This window comes from Trichechus manatus, unplaced genomic scaffold, assembly GCF_000243295.1.
Source record: "Trichechus manatus latirostris isolate Lorelei unplaced genomic scaffold, TriManLat1.0 scaffold00037, whole genome shotgun sequence".
Lineage (NCBI taxonomy): Eukaryota > Metazoa > Chordata > Mammalia > Sirenia > Trichechidae > Trichechus > Trichechus manatus.
Window position 1 is genome coordinate 2,533,334 of NW_004443973.1, and position 24,338 is coordinate 2,557,671.

Here is a 24,338-nt window from a genome sequence, read left to right on the forward strand (position 1 = left end):
TTTTGTAGTTTTCTTTGTATAGGTCTTTTACATCCCTGGTCAGATTTATTCCTAAGTATTTTATCTTTTTAGGGGCTATTATAAATGGTATTGTTGAAAAGACAGTTTTTTAAACGAACAAAATTAGATATCCGTCTCCAAAAGATGAAACAGGACCCATGCCTAACATCATACACAAAAACTATTTCAAAATGGGTCTAAGACCTAAATATAAAACCCAAAACCATAAAAATCATAGAAGAAAAAATAGGATCAACACTAGAGGCCCTTATACACGGCATTAACATGATACAAACCATAACTAACAACACAAACTCAAGAAGATAAGCTTGATAACTGGGATCTTCTAAAAATTAAACCCTTCATCAAAACACTCACCAAAGAGTAAAAAGAGAACCTACAGACTGGGAAAAAAAATTTTGAACATTACAAGTCAGACAAAGGTCTAATCTGTAAAATCTACAAGAAAATCCAACACCTCTACAACAAAAAGACAAATAATCCTATTAAAAAATGGACAAAGGAAATGAACAGACACTTCACCAAAGAAGACATTCAGGTGGCTAACAGACACGTGAGGAAATGCTCGTGATCACTAGCCGTTAGAGAAATGCAAATCAAAACCACAATGAGATACCATCTCACCTCAGCATTACTGGCACAAATCAAAAAACCAGAAAGTAACAAATGTTGGAGAGGCTAGAACTCTTATGCACTGCTGGTGAGAGTATATATTGCTTCCTTCAAAAGGTAGAAATAGAAATACCACAAGATTCAACCATCCCACTACTAGAAATATATCCTAGAGATATAGGAGCCATCACACGAGTAGACATATGCACACTCATGTTCATTGCAGCATTATTCACAGTAGCAAAAAGATGGAAAAAACCTAGATGCCCGTCAACAGATGAATGGATAAACTATGGTACATACACACAATGGAGTACTACGCAATGATAAAGGACAGAGATGAATCTGCAAAGCTTCTCACAACATGGTTGAATCTGGAGGATGGTATGCTGAGTGAAATAAATCAATCAGAAAAGGACAAATATTGTATGAAACCACTACTATAAAAACTCATGAAAAAGTTTACACCCAAAAAGAAATGTCTTTGATGGTTACGAGGGAGGGGAGGAATGGAGATGGAAAAACACTAACTAGACAATAGATAAGTGGTAACTTTGGTGAAGGGTAAGAAAGTACACAATAAAGGGGAAGTCAGCACAGCTTTTCCAAGGCAAGGTCATAGAAGCTCCATTCAAACTTCCTGAGGGACCAAATTACTGGGCTAGGGCTATGGGGACCACGGTCTTGGGAAACATCTAGCTCAATTGGCATAACATAGTTTATAAAGAAAATGTTCCGAATTCTACTTTGGTGAGTAGCGTCTGGGGTCTTAAAAGCCTGTGAGCGGCCATCTAAGATACTCCACTGGTCTCACCCCACTGGGAGCAAAGGACAATGAAGAAAACCAAAGACACAAAGGAAAGATTAGTCCAAAGGACTAGTGGACCACATCTGCCACAGCCTCCATCAGACTGAGTCCAGTACAACTAGATGGTGCCCTGCTACCACTACTGACTGTTCTGACTGGGATCACAATAGAGGGTCCCAGACAGAACTGGAGAAAAATGTAGAACAAAATTCTAACTTACAAAAAAAGACTAGGCTTACTGATCTCACAGAGACTGGAGAAACCTCGAGATAATGGCTCCCAAACATCCTTATAGCTCAGTAATGAAGCCACTCCAAGGGTTCACGCTTCATCCACAGATTAGATAGGCCCATAAAACAAAACGAGACTAATGGGGTACCACAGCCCAGGAGAAAGGACTAGAAAGCAGAAGTGGACTGGAAAGCTGGTAATGGGGAACCCAAGGTTGAGAAGGGAGAGTGTTGACATGTTGTGGGGTTGGGAAACAATGTCACAAAACAATATATGTACTGATTGTTTAATGAGAAGCTAGTTTGTTCTGTAAACCTTCATCTAAAGTACAATAATTAAAAAAAAAAGATTTCTTTTGGGGGTTTTCACTATTATTTATACACTTAAGATATGACATAATGGTTTTGATTGGAAAATTTCATTTCTTTTTTAGGTGATCCCAAGTTCGATTTGCTACATAAAGAAGAATTTATTGAGCTCAAAGACGTATTTTCTGTGAAACTGAAACGGCGTTGTTCTTCTAAACAGCAAAGTGGTACTTTATTAGGAATCACACTCTTCATATGTTTGAAAAAGGAACAAAATAAATTGAAGGATTCTACAATTGATCTTATTAATTTAAGTGAAGACCACTGTGACTTATGGTTTAGACAGTTCAAAAAAATTTTGGCAGGTAAGTACTGCATTATGGGAATTTATAATGAGGGTAGTTTTCTTGATGTAAGTTATTAATCTAAACATGATGTCATATTTACTAGTATAAGCAACCCTTGAATGACTACTTTCATGAAGGAGCTTAGACAGTCTGAGCTAACACAAATCTTAAATAACTGAGTTCACTTGAGAGTTGTTGTTTGAAGCCTACTTAATTTTCTATTAATTTCTCTCTTGAGCTTATATTAAAATTTATTTTTCTTCCACCCACACATTGATGACAAGGGTGTATATGAACTGGTCAGTCTGAGAATAAGAGTTTTCTGAAGATAGTCTTTAAGGGACCATGATTTATAGTCTGCCAATTGAGAGTTGTCTACCTCAGGTTAGATTTTTCTAAAGGTTAATATCCAAAGAAAAGAGAACAAACACATTTACTAGAGTATATCTCCTGATGAATTCAGTGCATCTGAAATTTCTAGATGATATTTACATTTTACATCTAGTTACAATAAAGTTAAACTTAGTTTTAGGGTTGATTTTATTCTCTTAGATTTGACAATCATCTTGTTTTCCTTTTAGCCCATTTCTTCCTGTTTGTCAGATCAGGGTAGAGGCAGCTGGTGTAGTTTAGGGTAAGATGCGCATCAGATGGAGAGCAGGCATATTGTGATATCAGAAAGTTCCAAGTTCAGCACCACTGATCAAGAAGACCGTAAGGACCCAGGCTGTTCAAAAACAGCAAGGTGATAAGGGTGTGCCCACAGAAGATGAGCAGACATGACACTGCATTAAAACTGGGAGGCTCTCTAACAAAGTGGCTTCATGCTTCCTTGTTAGCCTGTTTAAGAGTTTCAAGGAGAGCTGAGTCTTTCAATAGGGCAGGAACTTACAAAGACCATAGCTTAGTTCTTCTTTCTGAAAACATAGAGAATATTTTTATTTAACTAAAAACATTCCTGTTTAACAGTGGGTCTTTTGTCATGTCATGTTAAATTCACTTCAGGAGAGAGGACAAAAATTAAAAATAAAAATTAAGAATTAATAATTTCAGTTGAATTCAATTTCTTAGCATGACTAAGTACTTGTGAGACTTACATATTCTATAAAATAAGAATGTGTCGTTTGATTAGGCGAAGTAAAACTCTTCTTTGCGTTGAAGGTCTAAGGGAATCTCCTATGGGACTTGTAAAGGGCTTATTGAGTGATGGAAGACACAACTTCCTCAATAATATCTCTCCCATAAAATCAATAGCAAGCAATCAGAAAATATAACAACATAGCTCAATTTAGTAAAAGCAATGGTATAGGAGCAGAGGGACTACTCAGAGGAAGTTGTCCAAAAAAACAAACAAAAAAATAGGTCCAAGTATTTATTCAGCTCAGTGAATGATGTTCTGGTTTGATCTAGGACTAAAATCTCAGCAAATTACAGAGATGACTAAACTACGTGTTTTACGTTATCATCCTTTGGGAATGTGTTTTGTTTGTTTGTTTGGTGATTGTTCATTGGTTTCCAAAACTGAAAAACATTCCACACTCAAAGAATTTGTGTATGAAGCCCACTTGTCTCAAGTTTAAGGAGTGATGCATTCAAGTTTGTCATAAAAATAGCAGAGCTTTGAACTGGTTCTTCCCAGTTCATTCATGGCCAAGGAAGCGACACTGGAACAGACCCGAATTTTTAAAATTTGCGTGAACCAGAACCATAACCAGAATGGGAAAAATTATGAGTTGAAGCCCTGCTAGAAACTTAATCTCTCTTAGAAAACAAGGGCAGCATATGAGTTGCATAGCAACCAAATCTCTAGTCCATCAACTTTTGTGCAGAGTCTGAAAGTGGTGCCCTGCTCAAAGATGGCAGCTGATGTCACTGCTTTGAATGTCACTCTCCTCAGTCCTGGCAATAACCCATTCTCATGCATCAGGCTCCTGAAAGGCTCGCATTCCAGGACTTTGACCCATAATTTTTCCCATTCTGATTATGGTTCCAGATCACTCAATTTTAAAACATTTTAAAAATTGGGTCTGTTCAGGTTTTACTTTGTTGTCCATGATTGAACCAGTTGACACTGGCTTGAAGCCCTGAAAAATACAAATGGTTTATAATTGAATACTCGAATCCCTGTTCTAACTTCAGTATCTTGGTTTTAACTGGGTTTGCTGGCAGAAGCAGTAAAAAAAAGATTTTGCAGTGATTTATTTTAAATTTTGCCATTATGCAGAAAATGGGATTTATTTTTTCCTGCCAAACTTTTACATCTTCCCCCTTTTTTTCTTCTGTTAAGAAAAATACAAAGAAGATATTCAACATCTCAGACGGTTAGTCTTTCAGTCTAATTAATCTAGCAGTTATAATTTTGGTATTGTTTGGATATTAAGGGCTACTTTCATTTATATTTTGAACCAGAGAAGTGAATAAGTTGTGACTAATTCTTAAGAAAGGAGCAAATTAGTATCACTAGAATGGGAAGAAGGTAATTCTCAAATATTTGAGATTTTAAGACTAATTGCCAAACGAGTGAACTGATAAAAGTGGGTTTGTAGGTATGAAAAAAGAATCTTAGAACTAATTGTATTTTTATTTGAAAATGAGTTAAGTCCTTTCACATTCCAATTTTCTTAGCACAGTTGAGCACAGTATCTGCTTTTCCCCCAAATTCTTAGTAATGGAAATGTCACCAAATACTCTATCAACTATCAGGCTATATAGGTTAATTCATCCAACAGACATTTTATGTCAGACACTGTGCTAAGTGCTGGGGATATAAAAATCAATGTAGTGTAATTCCTACTCAGAACACTTGCTGTGAGAGATAGACAAGAAAACTCATTTTATTACAAGTGTGTGAAGGGCAACAATGAAGATATGAACTGACTGATAGGGAGTACAAATCATTGATTATTGCTTTAGAAATTCAAATCTTCAAAAAATGTAAATATGCAGTCATTGTGGTAAAAGAATTTAACATGGTCTTTTCTACCTTTTTATACCTGTGATACAAAGATAAATCTCCACAACCTTTAAATATAGCATGTGTGTATGCTAGCTATGTTAATTAACGTTTTTATTCAACTAGGGTGTGATTCAGTTACTGCATATTTGGGTTTCTTAGAAATGGTGAATTGCGAGCTCCTCTGGATGCCAAACCAATTTTTTCTCTAGAAACTCTAAACTGCACTCTGAAGCATAGGCTTTCTGGCAGGCACCCCATATAGGAGGACCAAGCAAAGTACCCCTCAGGTGATACAGTCAGGGCCACTTGGAACTGAAGGATGTGTGTGACACAAATTGAACTAGTTGATCTCCAGCGGAGGACTTGGCAGAAGGCTGTGGAAGTAAAAAAAAAAAAAAAAAATATATATATATATATATAACTCTAATGTCTTATGCCCAAGTAACTTGGAGAATGGTAATGTTATAAATGGATATAGTCAAATCAGGACACTAGTTTATTTGAAGGAGAGATGTTCTGTTCTAGACATGCTTAGGATATATTATACAATCCAGTTGGAGACGTTTAGCACTCTGGCATTTTTGAGAGAATACATAAGGAGGAGAGTTGATACAATGGTAAAAAACCCATTGCTGTTGAGTCTGACTCATAGTGACCTTTAGGACAGGGCAGAGCTTCCCTTTAGGGTTTCCAAGGCTGTAATCTTTATGGATGTAGACCCCCGCATTTTCTTCCGCAGAGCAGCTGGTGGGTTCCAACCGCTGACCTTTTGGTTCGCAGCCGAGCACTTTAAACTCTGTGTCACCAGGGCTCCTTGAGATGAAAGCTTGGAAGTCGTATGAAATTTCAAAAATATAGAACTAAATACAGAATCTTGGGATACAGTGCATATATTTAAATAGGAGGAGAAGACAGAGCCAGAAGAAAGAAAATAGAAGAAATGGTAAAAAAAACTTACGGTATTAAAAAAAGAAACTCGCTGCCGTCGAGTGGATTCTGACTCATAGTTACCCTATAGAACTATTAAGTTCTGTTGTTGTATTTAAGCTTTGTTAACTTATTTGTGATGTTTCGTAGTTACCCAAAGACAGTTAACAAAGGTATTTTTAGCACATACTTGGTTGAGTTAATTCTGATGTCATGTTTTTCTGTTTCATTTCTAAATGTTAATTTCATAAAGTAGGCAAGTATAAATGAGCCAGATTTATTTAATACATTTTGTCCTTATAATGCAGCCTGCTTTTATCTTCTATTTCAACTGCCTCAGTCAGTTTCAACTATGAAAAATAAAGAAAATGGAATTTAAAGAAAATTAAAACCTGCTTTTTCTCTTAAGAGTAATTTTCCCTCGTTTGCCACTAGATATCAAAACTGTGTCCCATGTGATAACAGTGTTGGTCTTTATAAAATGTCCTCCTTGGTAGTCAAAACCAGGGTTTCCTAAAGCATTAATTTTGTTTAGCACTTATGCCATCTTGTGTTAAAAAAAAAAAAATTCATAGTAAAATACATCTTTTTTGTTTTTGTTGTGTCCAAGCTATATCAATTGTTTTACCATGAACTAGGCAGAATTTTTCTTAGCAGAACAGAATGAAATGAAGTGTTTATTGGCTGTGCTGCCAAATGATGTACTTATAAGGAAGAATAAACTGGAAATCAATATCGTGACTATTTTTAAAATGATTAGTTGTTACATGTTGAAAGGACGAAAGCTTCAGATACTTGATTGTGTACTGTTTCACTTGGCAAAACTTGTCTCTTTAAGGACAAGTCATTTTCTTCAAGGAAGTTATGCCTAAAACTTGGCTAGTTACTTGTTTGAAGCACTGATGATGTGATTTAAGACTTTTATGACCAGTGGAGTTGGAGATGAAAATTATGCATGTCACTTTGAAATATTTTTGGCTATGAAATATATTAAGATCATATGGAAACTGAACATCCATTACCTCATTGACATGTTAATATTAAAGTCCAATCACATGTGGGGTACTCTGTCCAGCAAAGATCATGTGATGTCTGACTCCTGTAGTGGTTTCAAACTGGACTCTGTGGCGGGGTGTCACTACCCATCCCCCAGGACCTGCCTCACTGGGTGGGCTTTCCACCCGCCACTCACTCTTGAGCTACTGTAGCTCCTTCTTTTATATGTTTGTAATTAGTGGTTCTGAGTAAGACTTTGTTTAAATAAAGTTTCCAAAATTAAAACATTTGAAAATCCCTCCTGGTTTCATCTTCCCTAAGGATGATAACCTTTTAGCATATTATAATCTGTCACACCTTGTTTCTCACCTGCAGGTACTCAGAGACCTCACAGTATCTATTAGCTACCCAAATACACATTCACCATGGCAACTGTACATTCTAGACTGTTCATGACATTTTATACTTTTCAAGAACAGTTGCATATTAAATGTATAATTATTTCATTTCTATAGCCTTGTAAGATATTTCTTACAGTAGATTTACAAACAAGAAAAATACATTTTATCAAACCAACGATCAAAATTGAGCTAAAAAATAAGTTTGCTTCAAGGGTTAAGTCTTTTCCGTCTCTCTCTTGAACTCTCTATTGCTTTCTGAGCCGGATATTCAGAGGAAAACTGTGAAATTAAGCGAACTTTAAATTTAAATTCTGCAGAACTAGTAACCCCTATTAAACTTTTCAAAGAATATCAATATATTAAAAGAAGACCTTTTAAACCAAATTTTCAATCATCAAATTTATAACTGAAAATATAAATGTAAGGAACATAGTTGCCATGTGAACTTTGCTTAATAAAGGAATAGGAAAAATTACCATTTATCTTGAGACTAGAGGGTACCAGTGTGACATTTTGAGCCATTTCCTTTCCAGAAATTAGCAGTGTGAAAAATTCACTATGAGTAAGAATCTTCAGACACGATAAACTATAGCATTAGACTAAGAGTTTTACATAATAGAACAAACAGAGAATATGAAATAAGTGCATTTAAAATGATCAAACACAAAGAGAAATTGAAAACATGAAAGAATAGGATACCATCAAAAAGGATAGTGGTTTTGTGATGACGTATGTACGTGTGAATTTCATTTTGTAAAATTTTATCCTTCTCAGGACTTGAAGTTCCTGAGTCTGAGAATTCAGAAGTTCTGATTTAATAGGTCTGGGTAGGACCAAGGCATGAGTGTCTTTTAGAAGCTTCCTTAGTGATTCTAATGTGTTTCTAGGCCAAAAACCACAGTGACGAAGACTTGAACAACACAAGTTTGATTTAATGAGCATATGTAGAACCTGACACTTGACACTTAACCAATGGTGCCTTTGCAGGGATTAATTATAGGTGGCTGAACATTCTGTATTCTGGTTGTTATGTTAAATATTCTTAAAGGTTAACTAATACCCATTCCTGAGGTTATTACTTATTATCCAAGAGGGTTACTGTGAGACTGGTTCAGAAGACCCTGGTAAAGGCTGACAGAGGCCAAGGCTGACGTGTCCCTTCACATTTCTTTTCTTGCTAGTGTCAGCTCGAATTCATAGCCATTACACTTTCAGCTGAAGGCAAGCTAGAATTGCTCTTTAGATGCTATTAACGCTGTTCATATTTGAATGAGTGACACGAGGCAATCTTCCCAAGGGCTTCAGTCTGGCCTCTGTAGCATTTTTATCCTAAGGGAGGAATATTTTTTGCATGTAATTGCTTATAATTATATTTAAAAACAATTAATTGGTGTCTTACAGTAGAAAATTATATTCCTGCTTCAGTCGTTGACAGAGTATCTTGAGAATAGGAATTAAGAGTGGTGTTCATTCTCAAGTTATTTCTGATGTATTTCAAGTACTATTGCAATGAAGAAGCCCTTTTGACTATCTCTGTTGTGTAACTAAATTTCGTCTCTGGAAAAAATAATTTGAATGTGCTTTGTCAGATCTTATGTGATCATATTCAAAATGCTAAGTGAGAATTTCTCTAGATATTTCCAGTAAAATGTTGAATTAAGTTTTCATGCTGTTAAATAAATTAGTCAACATCTCTGTCTTTATTGATACATTGAGAAATCATTATTTTAAAATTTTAAATCCCAGTAATAATGTTGTTGTTTGTTGTTAGGTGCCATGAATTCAGTTCTGACGCATAGCGACCTTATGTCCAACAGAATGAAACACTGCCTGGTCTTGCGCCATCCTCACAGTCGTTGCTATTTTGGAGCCATTGTTGCAGTCACCGTATCAGTCCATCTCACTGAGGGTCTTCCTCTTCCCCTGACCCTCTACTTTACCAAGCATGATGAATATGCTTCTCTGGGGACTGGTCTCTCCTGATCACATGTCCAAAATACGTGAGACAAAGTCTCACCATACTTGCTTCTAAGGAGCACACTGGCTGTACTTCTTCCAAGACAGATTTGTTCATTCTTCTTGCAGTCCATGATATAGTCAATATTCTTCGCCAACGCTGTAATTCAAAGACATCAGTTCTTTTTTGGTTTTCTTTATAAATTGTCCAGCTTTCTCATGCATATGAGGCAATTGAAAATACTATGGCTTGGGTCAGGCGCACTTTAGTCTTCAAAGTGAAATCTTTGCTTTTTAACACTTTAAAGAGGTCTTTTGCAACAGATTTGCCAACCCTTTCAAGACCCAGTTATTTTCTCCTTTGAATTTTTTGTTGATACTATGTGTTTTCACTAATGAAGGCAAGCTGATTAAAGGACTAATTCAGAATTTTTGCTATGACTTATAGATTTGGAGACTCATTATCTGGAATCCTATTTGTCCCAGTGGCCTCTGGACAATGTGAATCCTGCCTATATGAGTCAATGATAAAATTGTTTCTTTTAAATTTTTAAAATTTTATTTCTTGAAAATTTGCAAAACATAAAGGCACCTGGCAATAACTGCACATACATTTTATTCTAGTCTCTTCTTAGCTTTTTTATTATTTTTCATGAAACTTTTCAAAACATGAAACAATGCATTCTTCTTTACTACAAAAGCAGTATGTACAGCCCAAATAAATAAACCCAAGGATTTTTTATCTCAGGAAAGTTACCACTACAATGTTTTCTTCATTACTGCAAAAGCAGTACTTACAGGCAAAATAAATAAAAAGAATTTGAATCCCAGGAAAATTACCACTACTGTGTATTCTTCATTATAACAAAAGTAGTTCTAACGGATAAGAAGCAGAAACAGCTGCCCTGGAATACTGCAGAACTGCTCACAGTGGTGCATTCCACCTGCTAAACATGAAAGCAGTGATAGGGTCCTAAGACTGAATACAAGATAAGAATAACTTACAGGAGTTCCAATCTCTTGAAAAGTACCAATGCGAAGCATTACTCCTTATTGGAAAGGCATTACTTACTGTTCAGGAGGTAGAAAAGAAGGGAACAAATAACACCTGGAAAGAATGAATGGCGTAAGGAAGAAAATGGCCACTATGACTGAATGAAGACTGACAATAGCTCATACTCATGATAAGTATGTTCTTGCAAGAACATAGTAACTGGGAAACACAGTGAGGAGGCTTATCTCACAGAAATAAAGGTCCATCTGTCAAGTTTTGAAAATTTCCACATCTGAGAAACATCACTCAAGACATTGCTCAATCTACACAAAAATAAGGCTGCCACTTGGGATTTTTGAGTTTCATGCATTTCAGAAGGCTCCCACCTTGGGGCTAAGCACGTTAAGATCGAGATACCACCTTTCCAAATAACTCCAGAGGATAAAAAGTGGGTGGGATATGGTATGTCCCACAGGTCTTGAAAGCACTAATGCAATACATAGTTTGATTTCTGGACTGCTGCTTCCATGGACATTGATTTTGGATCCAAGTAAAATGAAATCCTCGAGAACTTCAGTATTTTCTCTGTTTAACATGATGTTGCTTATTGGTCCAGTTGTGAGAATTCTTGTTTTCTTTATGTTGAGGTGCAATCCATACTGAAGGCTGTAGTCTTTGGTTTTCATCATTAAGTGCTTCAAGTCCTCTTCACTTGCAACAAGCAAGGGTGTATCATCTGCATATTGCAGGTGTTATCAAGTCTCCCTCCAAACCTGATGCCTTACTCTTCTTCATATAGTAAAGCTTCTTGGATTATTTGCTTAGCGTTCAGATTGAATAAGTATGGTGAAAGGATATAATTCTGATGCACACCTTTCCTGACTTTAAACTATGAAATATCCCCTTGTTCTGTTTGAAGGACTGTCTCTTGGTCCATGTACAGGTTCCTCATGAGCACAATTAAGTGTTCTGGAATTCCCATTCTTTGCAGTATTATCCATAATTTGTTATGATCCACACAGTCGAATGCCTTTGCATAGTCAAGAAAACACAGGTAAACATCTTTCTGGTAATCTCTGCTTTGAGCCAAGATCCATCTGACTTCAGCAGTAATATCCCTCGTTCCATGTCCTGTTCTGAATCCTGCTTCAATTTCTGGCAGTTCCCTGTCGATGTACTGCTGCAACTGTTGTTTTTAATTGTCTTCAGCAGAATTTTACTTGCATGTGATATTAATGATATTGTTCAATAATTTTCTCTTTCTTTTGGATCACTTTTTTTTTGAATGGGTACAAATATGGATCTCTTCTAGTCGGTTGGCCAGGTAGCTGTCTTCCAAATTTCTTGGTATAGACGAGTGAGGACTTCCAGCGTTGCATCCATTTGTTGAAACATCTCAATTGGTATTCTGTCAATTCCTGGAGCCTTGTTTTTTGCCAATGCCTTCAGTGCAGCTTGGACTTCTTCCTTCAGTACCATCGGTTCTTAATCATATGCTAACTCCTGAAATGGTTGAACATAGACCAATTCTTTTTTTTGTTACAGTGACTCTTTGTATTCCTTCTGTCTTCTTTTGATGCTTCCTGTGTCGTTTAATATTTTTTCCCATAGAATCCTTCAATATTGCAACTTGAGGCTTAAATTTTTTCTCCAGTTCTTTCAGCCTGAGAAATACTGAGTGTGTTCTTCCCTTTTAGTTTTCTAACTCCAGGTCTTTGCATGTTTCATTATAATACTTTACTTTGTCTTCTCAAGCTGCCCTTTGAAATGTTCTGTTCAACTCTTTTACTCTGTTATTTTTTTCCATTTGCTTTAGCTACTCAACATTCAAGAGCAAGTTTCGGAGTCTCTTCCGACATCCATTTTGGTCTTTTCTTTCTTTCCTATCTTTTTAATGAGGACCTTTTGCTTTCTTCATATATGATATCCTTCCAGAACTCGTCTGGTCTTTGGTCATTAGTGTTCAATGTGTCAAATATATTCTTGAGATTATCTCTGAATTCAGGTGGGATATGCTCAAGGTTGTACTTACACTCTTGTAGACTTGTTCTAATTTTCTTCTGCTTCAACTTGAGCTTTCATATGAGCAATTGATGGTCTGTTCCGTATTTGGCCCCTAGCCTTGTTCTGACCGATGATATTGAGCTTCTTTGTTGTCTCTTTCCACAGATGTAGTCAATTTGATTCCTGTGTATTCCATCTGACGAGGTCCACGTGTATAACTGCCATTTATGTTATTGAAAAAAGGTATTTGCAATGAAAATAGTCATTTGTCTTGCAAAATTCTGTTATGCGATGTGTATCACCAAGTGTTGTTTCTGTCACCAAGGCTTTGTCTGATCTTATGCAGGTACACTTTGTCAGACCTTATGCAATTATATTCAAAATGCTAAATGAGAATTTCTCTAGATATTTTCAGTAAAAAGTTGAATTAAGTTTTTGTGCTGTTAAATAAATTAGTTAACATCTGTTTATTAATGTATGGATTAGTCATTATTTAAAAAAATTAAATCCTAATGATAATAACTGACATATATTAAGACCCTTGATGAGATGGGTTGACACAGTGGCTGCAACAGTGGGGTCAAACAGCAACGATTGTGAGGATGGCAAAGGACCAGGCAGTATTTTGTTCTGTTGTACGTAGGGTCGCTATGAGTCGGAACTGACTCAATGACACCTAACAACAACAACGACATTAAGCATTTACTATGTGCCAGATACCTTTTAAAGCAGTTTATATGAATTATCTCATTAAATCCTCATAATAATGGCATCAAGAACTAAAATTTTGCCCTCGTGTAAAAAGGGGGTACTATTACTTATTTTGTAAATTTTGTTGTGAGGTTTGAGGAATTAAAATAATGCATGACTTAGCACATAGTAGAATTAATCACAGCTTTTAAATTATTATTGTTTTCATCATCATTGTCATCATCATCCCATAATTTATACTAAGAAAACTAAGGCCTAAGATAGTTTTTAAGAAATTATTATTCTGAGGTTAAATAGCTAGTATGTGATAGAGAAACTATGAGCAAATCCATGTCTATTTGAATCTGGAGCACAAACCCTTAACCAATATGTTGTTGCCTACAAGGTCAGTGGTTTGCTGTACAATCCTTCTTAAATATATTGACTGTATATTTTAGACTCTACTCTGACAAAAGGACTTCTGTCACTCTTTATTGGTAGGAAGTAGCTACATCATCTTGTTTGAAGGTTATTCCACTGTAGTGTTCATTTCCCAACATTATGATTCACTAGTCTAGACTCTTGGAGCAGGCAATATTTAGGATGAATAGTAATATTTTAATGCATTTTCCAAGGCTTAAAAAATTCCTCATTGTAATTGCCACCATTATAAATTGAGATTCCTTAAGTGTCTTGGGATGAATTGGGCATGAACTATGAAAAAGATAGCAGGCATTTCTTTGTGTTAGCCTAAATGAATTTTAAAACACATATATGCATAATGGCTTGTGACTGGTTACTAGGCTTTGTGTTTATATAAAGATTCCTAAGCAGTCCCTGGAGAAGGACATCATGCTTGGTAAACAGAGGGTTAGCGAAAAAGAGGAAGACCCTCAGCGAAATGGATTGACACAGTGGCTGCCAACAGTGGGCTCAAACATAGCAATGCTTGTGAGGACGGTGCAGGACTGGGCAGAGTTGCGTTCTGTTGTACACAGTGTTGCTATGACTCAGAACCAATTCAACAGCACCTAACAACAATAACAGCAAGCAAAATACAAATGCTGTAAGCTACAGGAGAAGATTAGAAGTTGAATCAATCCTTTGATGAGAGTATAATGGATTGTCATTTAAAAACTTTTTCACTGGAAAGAAATGAGGTAAGAAGTAATAAAGCAGCACTCTCACAGTGTGAATAAGTAGGAAATGCATAATATTTCACATTAAGTGACAAATTATTATTAAGCCCCCTGGTATTCATTAAACTAGCACTAATGGTAATGAAATTGTGTGGCATTTATGTAGATATTATATGTAACTCCAGAAATTTTATTATAATATTATATGAACATACTTGTTGCTGTTTGAAGTAGGTAGTTGGATATTTGTAATGACTGTACGTAGAAGCATTGTAATAAACGTTTGTCAATTTTTTTCTCGTTTTCATCATCAAAGAGAAAACATGTTTTTATTTTAATCTTTGAAAAAAACACCTTAAGTGGAAAATAATGTATTTTGAAAAAGTGCATCTCTTGTTTCTAGTTGCTACACACCTTAGTTCTTTTTCCAATGACTATAGAAGAGATGGGCAAAGGTGAGGCATATTTGTGTGCTTGGGCTCCTGCTTCCCTCTCCAGCATCTAATGCCAGGCCATGTTCTCTGGTAGGTTCCTCAGTCCTTTCCCATATGCTGTTCCTGCTGCCTAAAGGGTCCCTCACCTCTTGTTTTCCCAGTGAAGTCCAGTCGGCAGTTCAGGTCCTAGTACAAGCCAGCAAATCCCCTGCGAAGCTGACTGAACCACAAAACAAAATCAGGCACTTCCTCTTTTAAGTTTTCATAGCACTTTCCATAGCTGTGATAGAACACATTATCACTTATATTCTACTATATTTTTATGTAAATAATGTGTGCCTTCTACATTTGTTTGCCAGTCACTCCCTCCCCCCATGAGGTATTTTCATAAGTGCATTATGCTAATTTTTTTTACAGCAACATGTAAAAAAATCAGTATAGTGGCAATTATGAAAATACCTTGTGAGGGAGGGAGTGGTTGGCAAATGTAGAAGGTGTGTGTTATTTGCATAAAAATACAGTAATTGTTGGTTATATACGTTATGGATTATTAGAATATAAGCTGTTTAAGCACAGATTGTTAAGCACTTGGAATATAGTGTTTCTCATATAATAAGTGCTCAGTTAATGTTGTTAGATGCCATCAAGTCAGTTATGACTCACAGTGACCCTATGTACAACAGAACGAAACACTGCCAGGTTCTGTGCCATCTTCACAGGCATTGCTATGCTTGAGCCCATGGTTGCAGCCACTGTGTCAGTCCATCTTATTGAGGGTCTTCCTCTTTTTTGCTGACCCTGTACTTTACCAAGCATGATGTTCTTCTCCAGGGACTGATCTCCCTGACAACATGTCCAAAGTATGTAAGACATAGTCTCGCCATCCTTCCTTCTAAGGACCATTCTGGTTGTACTTCTTCCAAGACAGACCTGTTTGTTCTTTTGGCAGCCCATGGTATATTCAGTGTTCTTTGCCAGCACCACAACTCAAAGGCATCAGTTCTTCTTTGGTCTTCCTTATTCACTGTCCAGCTTTTGCATGCGTATGATGCGATTGAAAATACCATGGCTTGGGTCAGGTGCACCTTAGTCTTCAAGGTGACATCTTTGCTTTTCAACACTTTAAAGAGGTCTTTTGCAGCAAATTTTCCCAGTGCAAGGCATCTTTTGATTTCTTGACTGCTGCTTCCGTGGGTGTTGATTGTGGATCCAAGTAAAATGAAATCTTTGACAACTTAATGGTAGTTATTATTATTAATTTTATTTCTAACTTTTGGCACGTTGCCTACCTCAGTAAATACTGATAACTTCACTAAATACTGATGAAGTGGACTGAATATAATACTTGCCGATTATGTGTTAGGTATTGTCCTAGCCTCTTTTAACATATACCAGCACATTTAATCTTGATCGCAACTCTTTGGTTGTGGCCAAGATTTTTTTTTTTTCCTGTAATCCTCACTGATGGCTTAGGAAATGGAACTCTGAAAGATTAATTGATTTGGCCTGGGTCACATTGTTACAAAGTGGTAGAAGAAGATTCAAACATAGGGTTTTCTAACTCTAAACTCCACTGGCTTTTTGCTCACGAGACCACATTGCCTCCTAACAGAAATATTTAAAACTTTAATCTTTGTTGTTAAAGTAGCATTGGTTTCTTGAAAGGCAAGGTATAACTGACTGTGCTATGTATTTGGCACTAAACATATCATTCTAAGTATGTTTAAAAAGTCTGTGGTGGTACTGGAAAAGATCCTATCAATGGGCCATGAAGATTAAAGAATTTCTGGAAGATGAGAAACTAATTGAAGAATTCATTCATTCCCATTATCCTGAGATAATATTTTGTTGAATGCTGAGCTTTGTGCTTTTCATCAGGTTTAGGTATCAATGTTATACTTTCTTCATTTAAAGAGTTTGGAAGTGCTCCTTTATTTTCTATGCTCTGAAACAATTTATGTAGCATTGGGGTAATTTGTTTTCTAAAGATTTGATAGATTCTCCTGTGAAACCATCTCTGTCTGGTGCTTGCATGTAGGGTAAATCTTACAGTCTTTTTTCTGTTTCTTTTATAAATATTGATCTGTTTAAGCTATTTAGTCAATTTATGTAAACTGTATTTTCCCAAGAAAATGTTGATGTCATCTAGTTTTCAGATTTTCAAAAACTGAATTGTTTTGAAGTATATTTTCTATTTTCTTCCTAAAGCAGCTTTGTATGCAGTTTTTATTTTTCCTATTCTGAGACATTTTGGGGATAGAGCTCCTAGTTTAAAATCACCCTCTTCTGTCAGTACAGTGAAATCATCTTTAATGATAATGGTTGTGGTGGCGAGGGGAAGAGATTTGTATGACTTTTCATCATTCATTTCTGGAGGATCCTTAATTTTCCCCTCTTAGTCTTCTTATCCTTCACAGCAGCATCTCTAAGAACACCACATCTTCTGTATTTATTTTCTTCTCTCCAAGAAATAATGGTTCTCCAAGGCTGCCACCTTTGGTCCCACTCACTTTCAAGCCCCTTCCCTATGACCAGTGCCGTAAACTACCAAGTCTCAGGTCTGTGCTCAGTATTACAGCACTTAGTGTTGAACTTTCTCTTTCTGGAGGTGGTTTTGTCTGTATTTTACCTCAGTCATCTAGTCTCCTCTCTTCTTTATTTCTGAGTCTTTTTAAAAAAAATTTTTTTTATTGTACTTTAGGTGAAGGTTTACAGAACAAATAAGTTCTCATTAAAGTCAATACACATGTTGTTTTATGACATTGGTTAACAACCCAACGACATGTCAACACTCTCCCTTCTCGACCTTTTTTTGTTTTTGGTGAAAATATACACAGCCAAAGATACACCATTTCAAAAATTTCTATGTGCACATTTCAATGACATCTGTTCTACATGCACAATTCAGTGACATTATGTTCTTCCCGTTGTGCTGCTATTCTCACTGTAGATGAAGGTTTACAGAATAAAATAGTTTCCCATTAAATAGTTAGTATACATGTTGCCCTATGACAATGGTTAACAACCCCACTACATGTCAACACTCTCCTTAGTCAACCTTGAGTTCCCTATCACCAGCTTTCCTGTCCCCTTCTGCCTTCTAGTCCTTGTCCCTGGACTGCTGTGCCTCATTAGTCCCATTTTGTTGTATGGGGCTGTCCAATCCCCAGCTGAACGGTGAACCTAGGAAGTGACTTCACCACTGAGCTAAAAGGGTGTCTGGGGGCCATACTCTCAGAGTTTCTCCAGTCTCTTTCAGGCAGTAAATCTGGCCTTTTTTGTGTGCGTGTTAGAATTTTGTTCTACGTCCTTCTCCAGCTCTGTCCAGAACCCTCTGTTGTGATCCCGGTCAGAGCAGTCAGTGGTGGTAGCCGGGCACCATCTAGCTGTACTGGACTCAGTCTGGTGGAGACCTTGGTAGCTGTGATCCATTAGTCCTTTGGAATAATCTTTTCCTTGTATCCTGTTCTCTTCATTCTCCCTTGCCCCTGAAGGGGTGAGACCAGTGGAGTATCTTAGATGGCTGCTCACAGGCTTTTAAGACCCCAGATGCTACTCAGCAAGGTAGAATGTAGAACATTGTCTTTATAAACTGTGTCATGCCAGTTGAGCTAGATGTTCCCCGAGACCATGGTCCCCACAGCCCCCAACCTAGCAATTCAGTCCCTTAGGGAGTTTGGATGTGTCTATGGAGCTTCCATGACCTTTCCTTGTACAAGTTGTGCTGGCTTCCCCAGTATTGTGTACTGTCTCGCTCAGAGTCTTTTAAGATGCTCTTCTTCTTTTTCTGAACTCACAGACTTGAAACCATGAGTAGAGTTCTAGTGGTAGCTCTGTTAGAATTTGGTGTTTATTTCCTTCCTTACAGGTAATTTGAATTTGTGGTATTCTCTTTTTCCATGTATGCTAATGGTGTGAGTCACGTGTGGTTTTATTTGTGTTCCTGATTGTTCTTATGGTTTGAGAGGATGTCCTTCTCCAGCGACTGGTCCCACCTGATAACATATCCAAAGTACATGAGATGAAGTCTCACCATCCTTGCTTCTAAGGAGCGTTCTGGGTGTACTTCTTCCAGGACAGATTTGTTTGGTCTTCTGGTAGCTTGGACTTCTTCCTTCAGTACCATTAGTTCTTGATTATGTGCTGCCTCCCGAAATGGTTGAATGTAGACCAGTTCTTTTTGGTGCGGTAACTCTGTGTCTTCCTTCCATCTTCTTTTGATGCTTTCTGCATCATTGAATATCTTGTCCACAGAATCCTTCAGTATTGCAGCTTGAGAAATGCTGAGTGTGTTCTTCCCTTTTGGTTTTCTAACTCCAGGTCTTTGCACATTTCCTTATAATACTTTACTTTGTCTTCTCGAGCTGCCCTTTGAAATCTTCTGTTCAGCTCTTTTCCTTCATCATGTCTTCTGTTTGCTTTAGCTACACTACATTCAAGGGCAGGTTTCAGAGTCTCTTCTGACATCCGTTTTCGTCTTTTCTTTCTTTCCTATCTTTTTAATGACCTTTTCCTTTCTTCATGTATAATGTCCTTGATGCCATCCTACAACTCATCTGGTCTTTGATCATTAATGTTCAATGTATCAAATCTATTCTTGAGATTATCTCTAAATTCAGGTGGGATATACTCAAGGTTGTATTTTTGCTCTCGTGGACTTGTTTTAATTTTCTTCAGCTTCAACTTGACCTTGCATTTGAACAATTGATGGGCTGTTTGAAGTCAGCCCCTGGCCTTATTTTGACTGATGATATTGGGCTTCTCCATTGTCTCTTTCCACAGATACGGTCAATTTGATTCCTGTGTATTCCATCCTGTGAGGTCCACGTGTATAGTCACCATTTATGTTGTTGAAAAAAGATGTTTGAAATGAATAAGTCCTTGGTTTTGCAAAATTCTATCATGCAGTCTCCAGCATCGTTTCTATCACCAAGGCTATATTTTCCAGCTACCGATCCTTCTTCTTTGTTTCTAGCTTTCGAATTCTAATCATCAGTAATTATCAATGCATCTTGATTACATGTTTGAGCAATTTCAGATTGCAGAAGTTGGTAAAAATCTTCAGTTTCTTCAGCTTTAGCGTTAGTGGTTGGTGCATAAATTTGAATAATAGTCATATTAAGTGATCTTCCTTGCAGGTGTATGGATATTATCACTGACAGTGTTGTACTTCTGATTTTGAAATTTCAAGATTGATCTTGAAATGTTCTTTTTGACAATGAATGTGATGACATTCCTCTTCAATTTGTCATTCCTGGCATAGTAGACCATATGATTGTCTGATTCAAAATGGCCAATACCAGTCCATTTCAGCTCACTGGTACCTAGGATATTGATCTTTATGAGTTCCATTTCATTTTTGATGACTTCCAACCAACTTGACGGCAGTGGCTTTTTTTTTTTTTGGCATACTTCATATATTCCACATTATGATTATTGATGGATGTTTTCAGCTATTTCTTCTAATTTTGAGTCATATTACACCAGCAAGTGAAGGTCCCAAAAGCTTTACTCCTTCCACACCATTAAGGTCAGTTTAACTTTGAGGAGGCACCTCTTCCCTAGTCATATTTTGAGTGCTTTCCAACCTGAGGTGTTCATCTTCTGGCACTGTATCAAACAACGTTCAGCTGCTATTCTTAGGGTTTTCACTGGCCAGTTTTTTTTAGAAGTAAATCACCAGCTCCTTCTTCCTACTCTGCCTTAGTCTGGAAGCTCCACTGAAACCTGTCCACCATGGGTGATCCTGCTGGTATTTGAAATACTGGTGGCATAGCTTCCAGCATCAGAGCAACATGTAAGCCACCACAGTACGACATACTGACAGACAAGTGGTGAACTGTAAATATACTTATGTGGATTAAGGGTTTTTTGTTGTTGATGTAATTTCCATCACAGTAAATGCCAAAATATATACATTGATATATATTACATGAGATAGATTAATTTTTACTCAAGGATAATTTGTCACGTGAAAATATAAACCAAAACCTGTTGCTGTCGAGTTGATTCTGACTCACAGAAACCCTATGGGGCAGTTCTATTCTGCCCCATAGGGTTTCCAAGAAGCGGCTGGTGGGTTTGAACTGCCAAACTTGGTTAGCAGCTGAGCTCTTAACATCTGCGCTACCGGGGCTCCATGTGAAAATATACAACTCTTTAATTGAAAAACCAATTTAAAATTTCCTGCAATTGGTCTTTAACATATATTATAGTATACAAATCTTTTCAAGAGTCTACATTTCTACAATGGAACATATGTTCTCCGAATACTAAAACAGTGTGATTTTTTTTTTAAGGCCCTCTTGATAACTAAAAATTTCTCTCTTAAAATTTATACCTAATTACTTACATATGATCCAAAGAGAGTATGTTGAAAAAGCCTTCTCACTGTTAAAATCATTAAATTAAAACATATTCATGAAATTATTCTCTAACATTTTCTTAGTTTTATAGTTTGTGTAGGATTAAATGTACAATTACTTTATCCAAGTGGATTTTTAGAAGTTTAATCATATTTTAGATGCTAATTATTTTAACTAATTCTGTGTTTGACTGCTAAGTAGAGCAGGAGGGGGGAAAAAAAAAAAGCCTTCCCAAAGCTAGTAACATACATTTTTTTCAGTCTGGATTTTCAGTCGGGAAAAGTAGTATAGAGAAATAGGTCTACTCTATAGCGTCTTAAAAAATGACTAAATATAAATTTTATCGGTGTTATAAAAATCTAGTAAAACTAAATGAATGATATGTTTTAACTGAATTTTCTTGCTTGCTTTCTCTGCTTTCTCTGTGCTTGTTAACTCTTGCTCTCTGGATCTAAATAGCTTTGGCTCCTTTATTATTTAAATACTAAAGTATTGAGTTGATTATTCCCTGCTGCAGGTGATTCTGTCTACTAATTGCTGTTCAGTCAGTTTCAGTTGTTAGAAATAGAGCTATGTTTACATTGGCAGGTTGCATGTAAATTTAGAAGTTATTGGGCTTGTTTGTTATTTTAAAGAGATGGTATCATTAAAATTATTTTCACTTGTATTTGTAAAGATGTGCATTAGTGTGCTTTCACTCACAATAAAGTGAAAGTCATGCATTGTAGTAGAAATTGCTGAATGTAAATTATGTCCAACTCTGTGAGACCTTACGCTAAGTTGTCAGGTCTTATGTGTGAAACATTTTTACCATCACTGTTACACATTAACTGGGTGTAGTTTAGTATTAAGAGCTCTTGAGGATTGTGGTTAACTGACTTTTTTATTTCCTGGTTTTGGATTTTATATTTGCAACAATTTGGTTGTTTTTCTGTGTTGAAATAGTTGTGGATATACACAAGAATATGACAAGGTTCTGGGCTCTTAACTTTGATAAACACCATGCCATTTCCATCATGTTGCACTCAAAACAGCACAGATGTGAGTCTGGGAGTGGCGTCCCTGCTGCTCTCATGAGCTTTTGTTTGAAGAACACCCTGATTAACCCCCACCCTTCATGGTTCATTGACTCACTGATAGATCAAGTTTAAACTAGTACAAATTAGCACATTTGTTACTAACAGAGGAACAGTTGGCTATTCTATTTTACACTGCTGCCTCATTTCAAACTGGTGTGCTAAAAAGGTCTATACTCTAGAGTATGAATTGAGAAGTTATCCAAGGACTGAGATCCAAGTCCCTTACATATTAATGCTGAATCATCCCTGTATTTTAATATTATTTATTTGTGGGAATCCTTACACTGTTCTGAAGTTATGAATAAATGATAATTACCGCTTTGAGATTTATTTTTTCCAAGGAGTTCAGGAAATTTATGTGTCTCAGTACAACTTTTATATTAAGGAGTTTGTCATTGACTAAGGGAGATCAAGGTCACGTCTGCTTGGTGCTTTGTGTTGTCACAGGCTAAAGATGCTTTTTATGCAGTTCTTTGTAGCTAGTGATTTTACGTAAATCCTTACAGTGTAGTATATATTTTTCTATTAAATGGAAATGATTTGATGTCAAGCGGGCTAGGATGCATGTGTCTGTTTTCTCACTAATAAAGTTGAACTAGCCTTTATTTATTAGTTGGTTGGTTGGTTGATTTGTTTGTTTTCTTAAAACTTAAACAACTTTGTTTTCTCTTACCTTCCTAACCTAGTTTGCAAAGTCTCCAAGTGCTTTTCTTATTGTTATAGTACCATTCTCAGAAGATAGGTTTATTTGGCAGTTGCCACTTGTGAATTTGGTCTTGGCTCCATCTTCATTTACGGGTGCCATCCTCTCAGCAACCTGCTTTTTGTTTTTGCATTTTCCTTTCTCTTGTGAGATGAAACACAAGTGTCCTGGTGGCGTTGGGGGCCAGCACCCTGAGTCCAAGCCCAGGATAAGGCAAATGAGGTTGCTTTCAAAACAAACTAGTGTCATGTAGACTAAAGGCTGTTTCTTTCAGGTCCTCTGTCTGATTTTTATTGTAACTGATGATTTGTTTCTGAAAGGCAAGCTGAATTATTTTTTCTGAACAAAGACTCAGTGTTTATTTTCATTGCTGCTGTAAAATTTAACTTAGAAAAGATTTCAGCAGCACTTAAATATGATTTTTCTACTGCTTTTAAGTGGAGATAGAGGGAGTGGGTATGAGACGAGATTAGGTTACTTTTTTATGTTTTAAAGGCTTAGCTTGGCAGCAACAAGATGTCATTAGATTTTCCATGCTAGTTTCCTTCCAAGAATTTAGATGTCTAATCAGAAAAACTTACTTTTGATAAATCTTTGGTTCTTTGTGAAGTACCATATTTTTGCACAAATAATGCAAGCCTGCTACATTTGTTTGCCAACTGTGCCCTCCCCCTGTGAGGTATTTTCATAAGCACTGCTATGCCAATTTTTTTTTACATGTTGCTGTAAAGTATTAGCATAGCACACTTATAAAAATTTTTCAAGGGGGGAGGGCTCAGTTGGCAAACAAATGTAGAAGGCATGCATTATTTGTATAAAAATACAGTATTTGCTTTTGCCTTTTTGTTTTATTTTAGGAATAAATAGAAGTGGTTAAATTTAAACACAGTAATATAAAAGAAAAGACTTGCTTAAATAATTAGTTTACAGTATTGATATTTTGCTTCTTTTAATTCAATTGATATTTCAGTTTTATAATTTCTTTTTTAATTTTTGGGTTTTTTAAAAGACTATTAATTCATATATATTTATTGGGCATCTACTATGTGCCCACTATTATTCTGTTGTTGTTACTGTTAGGTGCCATTGAGTCGGTTCTGACTCACAGCGACACTGTAGGACAGAGTAGAACTGCCCCATAGGGTTTCCAAGGAGCAGCTGGTGGATTTGAACTGCCAGCCTTTAGAGTTAGCAGCCGAGCTTTTTTTTTTTTTAAATTTTTTAAATTTTTTCCCATACAAAAATTTATACATACATTGTCATGTGACTCTAATTGCTCTCCCCATATTGTGACAGCACATTCCTCCTTTCCACCCCTGATTCCCCATGTCCATTCAACCAGCTCCTAACCCTCTCTGCCTTCCCAT

At 36.5% G+C, this 24,338-nt stretch overlaps 1 protein-coding gene across 3 annotated transcripts in view; it reads left to right on the forward strand.

Moving 5' to 3' along the window:
* CERKL (ceramide kinase like) overlaps positions 1-24,338 on the forward strand; it is a 119,171-nt gene that overhangs the window by 50,911 nt on the left and 43,922 nt on the right. For all 3 annotated transcript variants that reach the window (XM_004375453.2, XM_004375454.2, XM_004375455.2), the window contains exon 2: positions 2,106-2,345. In XM_004375453.2, the coding sequence (XP_004375510.1) occupies positions 2,106-2,345 (240 nt within the window). The remainder of the gene's footprint in view (positions 1-2,105; positions 2,346-24,338) is intronic.